The sequence below is a fragment of the Pagrus major genome, chromosome 9 (assembly GCF_040436345.1).
Source record: "Pagrus major chromosome 9, Pma_NU_1.0".
NCBI lineage: Eukaryota > Metazoa > Chordata > Actinopteri > Spariformes > Sparidae > Pagrus > Pagrus major.
The window spans coordinates 9414916-9427991 of NC_133223.1; the positions used below are offsets into that span (position 1 = coordinate 9414916).

A 13076-nucleotide genomic window follows, 5' to 3' on the forward strand; every position below is an offset into this window, starting at 1 on the left:
TGATAAGACACCAGTGAGCAGGGTGCAGATGGGCTTGGTGGGGTGGGAGGGCAGCAGGTTGTTGCAGCCTCGTGTGCATCTGGAGTGTCTCTTTGTAGAGGGAAGCACCAAAGGGCCCAACAGAGGCAGCAGCCCAAACACTGTGCCCCTGCTGGCTTTGAAGCCCTCATCAGACACAGAGGACAAAGAAACAGGGACAGAGGTGCATGTGTGTCTCTACCAGTGAATAGATAATTAAACAAGTGAGTCACTTTGTATTCCTTCTGCATCTATGTTGTGTTTGAGAGTGTCATAACACTGACCTCCCTACATTTTTTAAAGAAATCATTTTCAAAGACAAGTTCAATAACAGAGAAGCTCTCACCTCTCTCTTTGTGGAGGTCTCACTTAAAAGAAAACCTGGAAGTTGGTGCCAGAGACTGGGGCTACCATACAGGGTCGGCTCAAGATATTCTCCACTTTAATTTGAAGTCTGACTTCAAGCAGCTCGATGTGTCCAGACAGAGAACAGGTTTCAGTCCACTAAATCTTTCCATCGTTTGTTGTTTGTGTTCTTTGACGCTTCCTACTAACTCTGAAACAATCATATCTAACATATCTGTCTTATTATTTTTTTTAAGGCTTACATCCATTTACATATTCAGCCTTCCTTTGGAGTTGTGTTTGTACACCTGGGAGTCATAGCTAGTCATTATTTTTGTCTGACTACTGTGTGCTGCTGAGAAGATAATGTACAGTTGCTTTATCAGAGCTTGTTTGTTTAAAAAGATAACTGCTGGAAACTTTGAGGAGGCTGAACACATAGCATAAAGCCGAGACAATGAGCTGAAAGAAGCTTAAAAGATCAGTAGAGCTGCAGAGTTGGTGATAATTTCCTTGTGGACTCATTTATTAAAGGAAAGCCTTTTATTTTATTTTTGATTTGATATTGCATCAGTGCTATCAGTGAAGTGAGCTGTCAGGTTATAATCTAAACTGTCAGCTGCTGCAGAGACAACAGAGAAAGACACAACTGGACATGTCAGACTATGACAGCTCATATTCTGTAGCAACACAGTGGCCAATTAGCTTCTAACATTCCTTTTCCTGGACATTTTTTGGTTAATTTTGCTTTTTCTCAGGACTCGACTATAAATCTGCATTATATGATCCCTGAAACACGAGGTGGAACGGTGATTTGTTCTCTTTTTTTAACCTTCACAAATCTATTCTCAGTCATCTGAATCATGCCTCACTCTCCCCGTGGCTTAGGTGGGGTTTATATACTGCCGATGAGGAGCTTTACGGCCAGAGTTACGTATGCGCTCTGGTTTAAACCCAGGATATGATCACACCAAGTCCAGCAGGGCTGTGATCATACTTGGTTGCGACAACTTCGCACACACTTAAAATTTGGATCAAAACAGTCGAGCATAATGAAATTCAACAGGTTGTGAAAAGTGTCCAGAGCCAATGACAGAACAGCCTCTCAAGATTTGAGAACTATTTAATTATCAGGTGGTGAAGATGATATGAATTAGTGTAAGGTCTTACAGGGAGCGTAGAACATGACCAGCCCATGCTTTTTCTTCTTCAGCGCCTCTCGAAAATCCTCTGATCCAAGATGGCTGACGCTGGAGGGTTTGTCCTCCCAAGACTGCTCTGGTGGAGGAGGCGCCTGGGGACTGCAGAGATGAAAGAGAACAAAGCAGTATTTACTATTGATGCTACAAGGAGGGAGAAACACTGCTTTACTTTTATTTTAAGTGGAAAAAGTAGTGACAATAGAGAAAAAGAGTATGCATGCTTACAGTTATCCTGCTGTTTTCAAAAAGAAAAATGCTAATATTAAAACACTAGAGATATAACTGAACACTCAAAGAGTGAGGTTTTCTTTCAGTTTCGCAAATCAATGCTTCATTTCACCCGTTTTGTTTTACAAGTTAACAGATAAGGAAAGTGAATCGTCCTGCAGACAGAAACTAGAATGTTTTTTTAGCTCTAACTACATGAGTCTTAATGTGTTAACTTTGCACAGGAAGTAAAAAAATGATCAGGCTGCCTGTTAAGTGTGTGACTCACTTGTGCATGAACTCGATGATCTTGTCTTTGTTCCGGAGCTGCGGCAGCGTGTACTTGTCCTCACCTTTCTCGAAATACTTAAGAGTCGGGAAGCCTGAGATCTTGAAGCGATCCCCCACAGACTTGTGCACTGTGGAATCCACTGCTGCCAACACACCGGGGCTCTGTGGACGAACAACCACAGCAAACCTTAATTCATGTTGGTAAAATGATAATGATAGAGTTGCAGAGTTAGACCTTAGACTAACCTGTTACATGTTACCAGTTAACACCAACTACTTTAGAAATAATCTCAGTTCAACCTTTGAGAAGGGGCACACACTGTGTATATAAAGAGCTGTATTTGTATCACTAGCAGAGAAGCAAGGAGGAGAAAATAAATGATGAGCTGGGTCTTAAGGGCTCAGGGTGAAAGAGGCTCCAGTCCATCCATATTAGATAATGGCCCGGCTTTTCCCATTGACCTCCAGCGCCGGGCAGAGAGCCACAAGGAGAAGGTCCAAGAGTCGGGCCGGGGGGACGCTCACGAATGAGATAATTGCTACAGTCACCAGGCTGGAGTTTTATAGGCCCTGCCCCTGGCTGGGGAGTGTTAGATTACCACAGAGGACAGAATGGCGGCGAGGAGAGGAAACGAGGGGAACACACCCGACTAATCAAAAACACATCGAGAGCCGGGCTGCAGGACAGACCGACCAGCGCGTCGGCTGCATCGAGGCCAAGAGAAGGGATTATTATGATGTGTTAATGAGGTGCTGTTACACCCGTGTAGTTGTGTATGTTCATCGGAGTGTGAGATACAACAAATGAACAAAACACACAGGCCTGTAGAGATGCATGCTGTGCACATGTAAACACAAGCAAAGGTCAAGAAACTTACGTCTGCGCCCTTGTTGAGTATCTCTGCAGCTTCATCATACTCTGGCTTCATCTTCTTGCAGTGTCCACACCCTACACGATTCAAATCACACATGAGAGACCAACAACAAGGCAGATTTCTGATACTTGAGACTCAAAAAACACTGATAACCACTATCATACAGTCACTTTTTCAATTCTCATTAAAAACTCAGACCTAAATAAACACCATTGGTAATAAACTGGTTATTACATGTTGGGACAAAGATCTCTTACAGTTTTAAAGATATAAAGTAACTGTAAAACACCATAAATATAATGGTACATGTTAAACAGTAAACTTCAGCATACAAACATTTAAGGTGTCACATGTAGGATATTGCCAGATTTCAAAGGTAGTCCCAAAATATAGGTGGCAGCATACCTGCTAACCGCTGCTCCCTACACTCTTTGCTGCAGCTATTTTCGCTGCCTTTAGCAAACTAGCTCAGTTAGCTGTGGAGCTATGTGCTGGGGCCCTATCAGCTGACTGCAGTCCGCCTGGACCGTGACCTCAGATCACATGGGAAATCACCGTGGGCAACGGGGCTCAGCAGCCTCCAAGTGAGGCTGGACCCCAGACCAAGACCAGACACAGAACAGTGCGTCGGTCATACACAGTTTACAACACGGAGGTGATTTACACCGCTGACCAGGACTAACTTCAGGCAGGCTGGGGCAGGAGAGGAGAGAGTCAGACATTAGCAACGGGTGAAAAAGGTGTGTAGAGCCAGATTACTTTCACATCTTGTGAACTGAGGATTTATTTGGCCCAAACCAGAGGTAAATGTGGAGACAAACGAACACTGTTCTGGTGACTTTGATTTAGTTTATGTCCAGTTTGAATGAAGTCTTTTCTTGACATTTTGCAAGATTAGTTTATTTATTAGACTAAATCTCTTGTATCTTGATCTTCAATACATCAATACCAGTGAATCTGTGATAAGCCAATCAGATGATAATATCAGCCCATTATCAGATGAGGGAATCAGCTCTCAATCTTGCAGAACATATAAAAAAAGAAATACATGTATGTATTCCTGAGGAAATTGCTTCCATGCAACCATGGCTGGCAGCTTTCATGGTGCAATCTGTGCTCCACATTACGCCCTCAGAGCTGTCTTGTTGAATTTGTGGTAATTCTCTGGTGTCTTGCTGCTTCACCCTGGTCTGTCAGTGGGTTTATGGCTGCCATGCTGAGGGTGAAACTTTAAATGAGATGACAGGAGTCTCTCATGTTTATCAGGAGACCTAAGTCACGTCTGATTACTTCCTACATGTTTCACTCTCATGGGGTCATGGGGTGTGTGTGTGTGTTTGAGTGAACATGTTAAAGACAAACTGCATGAGACTAAGAGCTGGGTGTGAGGGAGTGCAGTGGAAGAATAATAGCTAGGGTCATAACGATGTGGTTAAAATCACCACATATCATATTGTTCATGATAATACCAACAGAATTTACAGTATTATTATTTTCTATATGTTAATGTAATTACATCATAACTACAGTATGTTTGGCACTGACAAGCACTGCAGACAGTAACACTGCTGATGACTCTGCTGTGGAGGAGTTAGCTCCAGAAAACAATGTAGCGACTGATAGTGAGAAAATGGTGTGATTATAAAAATATCTGCAATGGGACCTAAAAAATACTCAGATCTATAACAAAACCATGACGCTATGGAAGCAGTGTGAGTCTGTAACAAAAAAAAGGGGGCAACACAAACAAAAAACACAGTTCACCTTCTCAAAGCAGAAACACCTTGTTGAGGTCAAAGAGAGGAAGAAATGAAAGAGAAATGTTGGAAGACCAGCTACACTGGCACAACCCAGCACAACCAAATTGTCTGTAACCTGTACTCTTTGACAGAAAAAGGTGACAGTGGAGAGAAATCTTCGAAGTGGTCCTGTTTAGTTTGGTTAAAGATATGATGGCACTTTGCAACACACAGCCTCTTGCCTGTGTGTTGCCTAGCCAACGATTTGGAAGGCTATAGTCTTGCATAGCCAGACCTACAGTATCTCCCCAGCACTGGAAATAGGTCTGGATGTACTGATTCTTATTCTGGTATAGGAGCAAGATGCTCTGGCTGTCTGCATTTCTTAAATCATAATCGTCTTGAGTGGTACTAAACGCTGGATGCAGCGACGGTGCCTCTGCCTGCAGAATACTGTCAGAGGGAACTGTGGTGAAGTGAGCCTTAGGATTTTAAATGGCAAAAGAAAAGGTAACAGCTATTACCTTGTTCAGGCTCGTGCTATTAGTGACCAGACTAGTGTCAACGAAAATGATTTACACGCCCAGTGACAGGCCTGTGCCAACAGTCTACATCCGGTGAGTTAGATTAGTAAGGCTGGGGTGGAGACCCATGCACAAAAGAAAACACCGTGTTTCTGGTCGGAAGGAGAAACACAACTACTTTTAAACATGATGAAAGACTTGGATATCACAGGTTTTTGTACATGCGCAAAGATCTCAATGCCAGCCTTTTCAAGAAGGAAAGATAGAGGGAGCCTGTGCTCATTAGTCAGAGTATGCATGGCTGCATGTAAACAGGTATATCAGTGGAATATTCATTCTCGTTAAGCATGTAGTGGGAACATTGTCAATATCAAAAGTGATTCCACTTAATGATAATATGAAAAACCTCCCAGCTGTAGAGAGGGTCGAGGCTTTCTAAACTTCAGTGCAGACGTTCATAGAGAATGGATTTTATTATTTCACCAAACTTCACAATCAGCCAAACACTGTTTATCTCTGTCCTTTAATTAAGAAGCAGGGCAGCGTGAGTGATGTCTTTGGTCTATAACCACTATAATAGCAGTGTCTGTATGCGTCTGTGTGTGTGTTTACAACTGTTCTTTTCAACAAATCTGTTAGAGCTGCGGGCATCATGAATAAGCTTCCTGTTTGGTGTGGAGGTGTGTTTAATATTGCAGGAGCAGCGAGAAAACTGGCAGACACTTTATTTTTGGATTTAAAAGGACTTTCAGATACATAACACAATATTTGTCTCACGCAGTGTACAACATGTTTTGTTTTAAGACATAATGAATATGCCGTTTGATCAGGGATGGGCAGTGTGTATGTGTGTGTGTGCGCACTCACAGTGCTGCTGTGCACAGATGCATGAAACAAACTTGGTTCATTTCCAAACCTGGTAAATTGCCCTTGTCAAAACAGTTCAGGAATGCCTTTCTTCAATATACAATGCAGCGGTGGCGCAGGCTATAAATCAAGGGTGATATGACTTGTGGAAAAAAAGCTGCTTCTTATTCAACTCAGTCACTGTAGTGTGTGATCATCAGATTGTGTTGAGGCTTACCGGACTAACAGAGGGAAAGGACTTTGTCTGACCCTTCAAACTGATGAGTAAGAGACAAAACCAAATATCTGTCCTGTCCTCTGCTATGCATCAGCACTGCTCCGCATTCAGAACAAGTGGTGCATGAGGGCCAGTGTATGTGTGTTCGTCTATATGTGTGTGTATGTAGGGGAGGCTTACAGAAACACACTGAAATATTGCTGAATCAGGCTGAGTGTGGGGCTGAAGAGCTCAGAGTCAGGGAAAGGAACAAACCACACATCACTGTAGCTGTAATAAAAACAGATACAAGCTAAAGTAAAGAGGCTGGTGAGTTCCCTCTGCTTCACAGCAAATGTTAGATGTTCGGCTGTTGTAAGGTCATCTTCTCCGAGTCCACTGCAGCAGTAAGCTGAGCCTGTGGCTACTTGCTGAGTGGACAGTCAGGAGAGATGTCAAAATCAGACCTAACAGCTCCCTGATGCACCAGCTGCAGCCCAAACACAAAGATTTAGGGTTCAAACATGGTCATTAACAGCTTAATCTGCCGGAACAACATTCTTCATTCAATATTTAGTTATGCATTCTTCAAACACTGGCAGAGAGGAACTTTGTTTTGGTCTGGGAAACAATCAGGCGATGGGAAACAGCGTTCTGTTGGAGGTTTGGTCGCTGTACAGAAGTGGACGCAAACAACCCCCACTGAGTGCTGTTCAGAGGACGGTGAGAACGCTGTGCTGAGAGGTGGACAGAAATGCAAGCTGATGGTGGTGGTTGGGAGACCATTAATCTCACTCTGACAGCAGGGCCATTAAGAAACTGCATTGAAGCAGCAACACCGGGTATCTGTGTGTGTGTGTGTGTGTGTGTGTGTGAGAAAGAGATATGCAGTGTAATTGTGTGCAATAAATGTTTGTGTCATGATGTGAAAAATTTGTTTGATGTGTGTCACTGGTGTACAGTGTGTGTGTGTGTGTGTGTGTGTGTGTGTGTGTGTGTGTGTGTGTGTGTGTGTGTGTGAGAGAGAGCTGGAAGATATGATGCCGCTGGTTTCTAGCTGCCTGTCCTTGATTCGCGTGTGTGGGTGACAGGCTGCCGTCCACAGGGTGGGTCAAGTGTGGGACAAAGCGTCTGTGAAGCTCTGACATCACAAGAGGACAGAGCGGACTGGTGTGCTCTCTGTACTGCTCAAACAGACGTCCACCCAAACATTTTTCTGTACACTCAGCATAAAGATGATGCTGAAAAGAAAAGCAGTTACTGAGTCATCTTTTCTGCCCTAAATAACTACACCAGTTAATGAGACTACATTATCTCTGCAAGTTTGCTCGATAATGTGTGGGGATTTCTTTCTTTTGGTGAAAATTCACATCTACAGTAAGTTTGTTTTATCTAAAATTAGGCCCGAAGAAGGGTCAAAAAGCCAATGAGGTTTGTGCTTTTGTTTTGACACAGATTTCAGTGAAGATGACGGTTTGGTTTCCAGAGGTTAGGACTCTTAGAAACAAGAATAAAACCAGTGTTATTAGGACTTTTCACAGGAAATCAGGTAAAGCTGTTAATTGATATCATACATGCACATACTACATGGTGATGATTTGCATTAACCAATGGTGTCATACAGTATATGCCTGTGTTTATAGTGCCTGTGTTTAAAGTATCTACTAATGACTGGACATCCACCAATCAACATTGTTGTATGTCTTCAAGGTATAATGTCAGAAAAGGAGAAAAGAAAAAGACAGAAACATTCATATTTTTTGCTGCTCCCTGTTAAACCTGTACTCTATGCTAAAGTGTCAGAACTCAGCCATGTAACTGTGCACTAAAGCTCAAGCATTTAAAGCACATTCGTGTGACAATAATCGGAAAAATTTGATCCCAATTGGGAGCATTGATGTGAACGTGAAATTCATGTGAAGTCAGAGCAACAACTGGGAAAGTCAAAATGTTTTTGGGTGCAAGACTTGTCAACGTTGACATCATGCATGCAGAAAAATGGTGGACAAAAGTAAATGTTAGGGTAAAGAAATGTTATATTAAGTTGCTAGTCGCTGCCCATGTAGGGTGATGTAGATTAGTTGAGATGCTATTTATTAGCATTAACCCTAACTCGGGAAAGGGGACCGTCGTAGGAGCACGCATATGCACTATTAGACACACTTGTTGCAACTAAACAACTTGAAAGGGATTTTTTTGGTGCCACTCACACCTCAACAGGCCCAGTGGCATTAAAACATGTGGTTTACTAAAAGCCCTGAAGCAGCAGGCTGATGGTCGGCCGTCAGGCATCGTCAGGGCCGTCAGGGCCGTCAGTGAGCATCCGTGGCTCTAGTCAGTGCGGTGTGTCCCACACTGTTGGCACTGGACAACTTTGTCAGCGGCTTTTTGGCTGATTCGGCATGTAGAATCGGCGGCGGCTCACTGGTGAGAGAAACCAGTCTGATTGGCAAATGATGAAAGTGTATCAGTGCAGAAAAGAGAAACAGAAGAAGGGAAAGCCTCTTCAGCCTGTCACTGTAGTATCCACAATTTTACCCACCCAGCTTGTTTCTCCTTATTTCTCTCCTCTGCCTCTTCACCAGTGCCATTCTCAACATTTTTATCAGACATATTCTTTTTAGAAGTGGCTGCGGTGTACGTACGAGCTCGTTGGCTGCCGGCTGCAGTCTTTGTGGTGTGTTCAAGTGCAGTTTCTTGGCTGAGACACAGGCGGCGTGTGGTGACGCAGTCAGCCTTTGACGCAGCTAGTTCTTTGTCTTCAGTTAAATGACAACAATTGAGTTCAACACGGAGATAGCTGTGTGATGACTGGGAGCAGGGGAAACAACCTGGCTCCAAAGATAAATTCCAACAGCTCCTGAGCTGCCAGATTTGTTGTATATTCCTTTATAACAAAAAAATAAAACAACATCTGTAGTCAGGCACACACTGGAGCTAATTCTTGAACAAAAGCTGGTTCAAGTGGCTGCTTGCAGCATCTCAGTCTGTCCATGTCTGTGCGTCTTGTGTAATGGTTGTTTTTACATTCCAAACAGACTGATCTGATAAACCAAATTACATCACTTGTTTGTTTTTTTATTCAACGGTTCACATTTAGAGGAATCACATGTCATGACATTTGTTCTTGCCAACTGGCAGGAGTTACTTGAAATATTAACGGGAAATATTTCAGAGTTTTAGCCAGTGAAGATCGAGTTAGTGTGTGTAGCAGGTCCCACTGCAGCGTGTCTGTGTTGAGGATGTGTTTTAATCACTTCAACAGCTGGAGAGTGTGTTTGCCCTCTGGGTGGAGTGCAGTGCTCCCGGCAACCTGGAGGTACAAAAGCTCTGCAGCAAAGTATGTGCTTAAATTTTGAAAACAATGACTCATCATTATGGTGAAAGCTGGGAAAAAGGTCCCTATTCTTATTTACTCATGTCTTTTTACAGCGTGGAGACGGAGATGAGCACAGAGGGTAATGTATTCAGAAGTAGAGAGGTAGGGGGGAAAAAAAATCAAAAGGTCCAAAAATTGGTTGCACATGCTTCAGATTGTGTAGCTGTTGCACTCAGAATGTGTTTCTAAATGAGGTGAATCTATTTGCATGATTTTACATCTATGGGTCGCTTTTATCAACATGCAAAATCTCCCTCTGACAGCTCCCTCGCACACAGGAGGCCTGGACCAAAGCAGTGCAATCTGGAGGTGAAAAAACCCTAACCCACTGACAATAACTGGCATGTTTACAAAGTTCTGCGTAACTACAGCAGTATGGTGCGTGAATACAAATGACAAGCAGGCTTATGTGAACCATATGGCAACAATGAAGTATTCTGTTGTGAGGATGAGCCTGTGTGGGACTGTGTGATACAAAAAGCTAAAGTTACAGCAACCAGCTTGTCTTTGTTTTTCATTTCAGTTTCTTTCTCCAGCTGCCTGTTAATACTGAGCATGACAGTGAAACACTGATGTTATTTGTGTGACTAAACAACAGTTCTACCCGAGAGAATCTGCAAGACAATGTTTTACACAGCAGGATGGAATGTGAGGCTCATCTCAAACACCGCTGCACATATTTATGATAGAGGCCAGTGAAGACCATCTTTATGTTTCTGACAGTGAACAGGGGGCTGTTAGAGGACAAGGCTGGAGATACTCAAAGTATTGTCTGTGTATCTAAAGCCTGATATATCTTAATCCTGTGTGTCATAGAGCTCCACTGTCGTTCAAAACACATCGATGACTCACACTGTTCCTTCATTATCATGAGCAGTAGTTTATTTTGAGTCGCAGGGTGCACCGATTGATCGGCCACTGATCGTTATCAGCCGATCATCAGTTAGTGGTCTCTGTCAAGGCCGATGATGATGCATCGTTCAAGACAGACGGCGTCCCGTTGTCCTGCCGCCTGGGATGTCAGAAAATGCATTTGGGAGGAACAGCGATCGCTTTGCAAATGACAAACTGAAGCGAGCGCCGACTACACCGGAGTGCATCGTCTCATGCTGTTACCATAGTTACTATTACTCGCTGGCTACTCAGTAAAAGTCCTGTGAAGCATGTGAAGATCAAAACTTTTCAGTTTTGTTTTAAGCACATTTCTTTAATTAAGCAAAATGAATATAGTTATTTACTCAATATTTTAATGGTGTTTTTATTATACCACTAATAACTAACAACTACAGGTGATAATAAAGTGAAGAAACAACATTTTGATTGGTGATTGGCTTTTTCGGTCATCTGTGATCTGCCCTAAAAATCCTGATCAGAGAGCTGTTATTTGAGTCAATCCCACAGACATCGTCCTGCTGCTAGTTATACATGCAGAACCAAATGTGTATTAATGGAGCTAAAAATAATCCACAACAAGTCCAAAATCTCCTCCTGTTTGAGTAACAACAACAGTTACAAGCCGTGTTAAGGAAAAGAGAATTTTCAAGGGATTTTTTGACTGTATGAAAGTATATATTACCCTAGGCTCCTAAAACTGACCATACCCAGAACGGACTTTATTAGTGTAGAAAGGATTGGTTGAGTAATGTATTAGACAATCAACCGAAAATTAATCGACACAATTTTGATAATTAATTGATGATTTAAGTTATTCTTCAAAACGCCAAACATTCGCTGCTTTCAGTTTCTAAAATGTGAAATTTGACACAGTTGGCTGGAAAAATCATTTGGTCTCTCGGAACTTAGGATATCAATTTTCACTATTATATAACAGTGCATAGCTCAAATAATTGATTATGAAAACAAAATAACCACGATATCACCCCCTGCTCTGTTTTCAACTTGCTATGTTACTCACAGGGGGCGTAGAACATGACCAGTGCTGCAGGATGTTCCTCCAGGAAGCTGTCGAAGGACTCATCAGTCAGGTGGAAGACCGGGGAGTCTGACTCCGACCACGGAACCTCAGGGGTTTTCGGCTGGGGGGGCTGAGGGCTGAAATGGGACGGGGAGACAGCAAGGGCCACACAGGTGAAGGACAGTTTAAAAAATGGACACAATGCAGCTGGCGTGTAAACTGTATGCAGCAGAAATCAGACACAGCTGTAGTCCTCACTCCACCCAATGTGTCTCTCTCTCACACACACACACGCACACACACATCTGGACTAAAGCAGCCCCACCTAGTGCTACAATGACGAGAACGAGTGGACACAGATATAAACAAGTGCACTCTCCCTGTGCGCGCACACACACACACACACGCGCGCACACACACATTCCTCTTGCGCAATCTTTTCTCATCATCACACTCTCTGGCCTTAGCCAATGTGCTGAAGCCGCATGAGACTGAATGTCTTTAAAAAACACCTGAATTGTGCAACTGGGTTGCTGAGAAATGCTGCATCTGCTCCAGACACTTATCTTTTATCCAGCATGTCATCTGTCGAATATACATCTCTCTGATATATAAAAAGCTCAGGATCAGGGTTTATCGGGGGGTTGAAGCTACACTTCACCTTTATCAGATGACATCTCTGGTTGCTCCTCTGCAACATAAGGTGCAGTTCCCCCCTGGGCTGCCCCTACACAGCCATACCAATTGGCCTTACTCCTTTACTGTTACACTGCTGTGGGGACCAATCACCAAGGACTGTTACCTGTATTCTTTGTCCACTTATTGCCTTGAAACTAGACTCTAGAGTGAGCAAGTCAGGGTTGGGATGAAGTAGATGTCAAGATGAGATGATATGCAACACACAAAAGCAAAGGACTCCACCATTTCAAAAGTGTGGCTCGATTCTGACCTCTATTGCTCCTGTTGGCAAAAATACTAAAAGAGAAAACAGCTGCATTCTTTGCCGTAGTCCAGTTAAAAACGGTGAAACTGAGTGGGAATTAAAAAAAACTGAGACAGCTGAACATAAGAGGAACTTCATCACATCTTGGGAGGAGAAGTGGGGGTGATAAATGGGGGAGTAGAGATAAAGGATCTGAGGCAGAGAGTGCTACAAAAAGAGCACAATGGACGAAATGTCTCAAAATAGGAACGCAGCACATCAGACTATTCCGGAGAAACCTTTCAACACCATTAACAGCAAAAACCTTTCTCAGCTTTTCCTCATCTGCAGAATCTCCGGATGAAAAAAGGCTCCGACACGGCAAACTGCACATGTGATGAGGCTTGCAGGAGGCCAGTCTTCCACCTGTGACCCTGATCTAAATGTAGTAGTTTAAGGTCAGACCGTTCATCTCTTAAGCTTTCTGTTTTATGCCAGGGAGAAACGGACAAAATCTAAAAGAAATTAAAACTGTTTCACCACTGTTTATCCCTTTGTTAACTGAAATATGAGCTGTAATTACACTCAAAGTTATC

At 43.0% G+C, this 13076-nt stretch overlaps 1 protein-coding gene across 1 annotated transcript in view; it reads right to left on the reverse strand.

Annotated features, from left to right (window-relative positions):
- The window catches only part of pdia5 (protein disulfide isomerase family A, member 5), a 62767-nt gene that overhangs the window by 13880 nt on the left and 35811 nt on the right, over positions 1 to 13076 (reverse strand). Inside the window, exons 11-14 of the mRNA XM_073473608.1 lie at positions 11559 to 11695; positions 2942 to 3012; positions 2062 to 2225; positions 1534 to 1664 (exon numbers count right to left, since the gene is read on the reverse strand). Coding sequence (XP_073329709.1) covers positions 1534 to 1664; positions 2062 to 2225; positions 2942 to 3012; positions 11559 to 11695 — 503 coding nt within the window. The remainder of the gene's footprint in view (positions 1 to 1533; positions 1665 to 2061; positions 2226 to 2941; positions 3013 to 11558; positions 11696 to 13076) is intronic.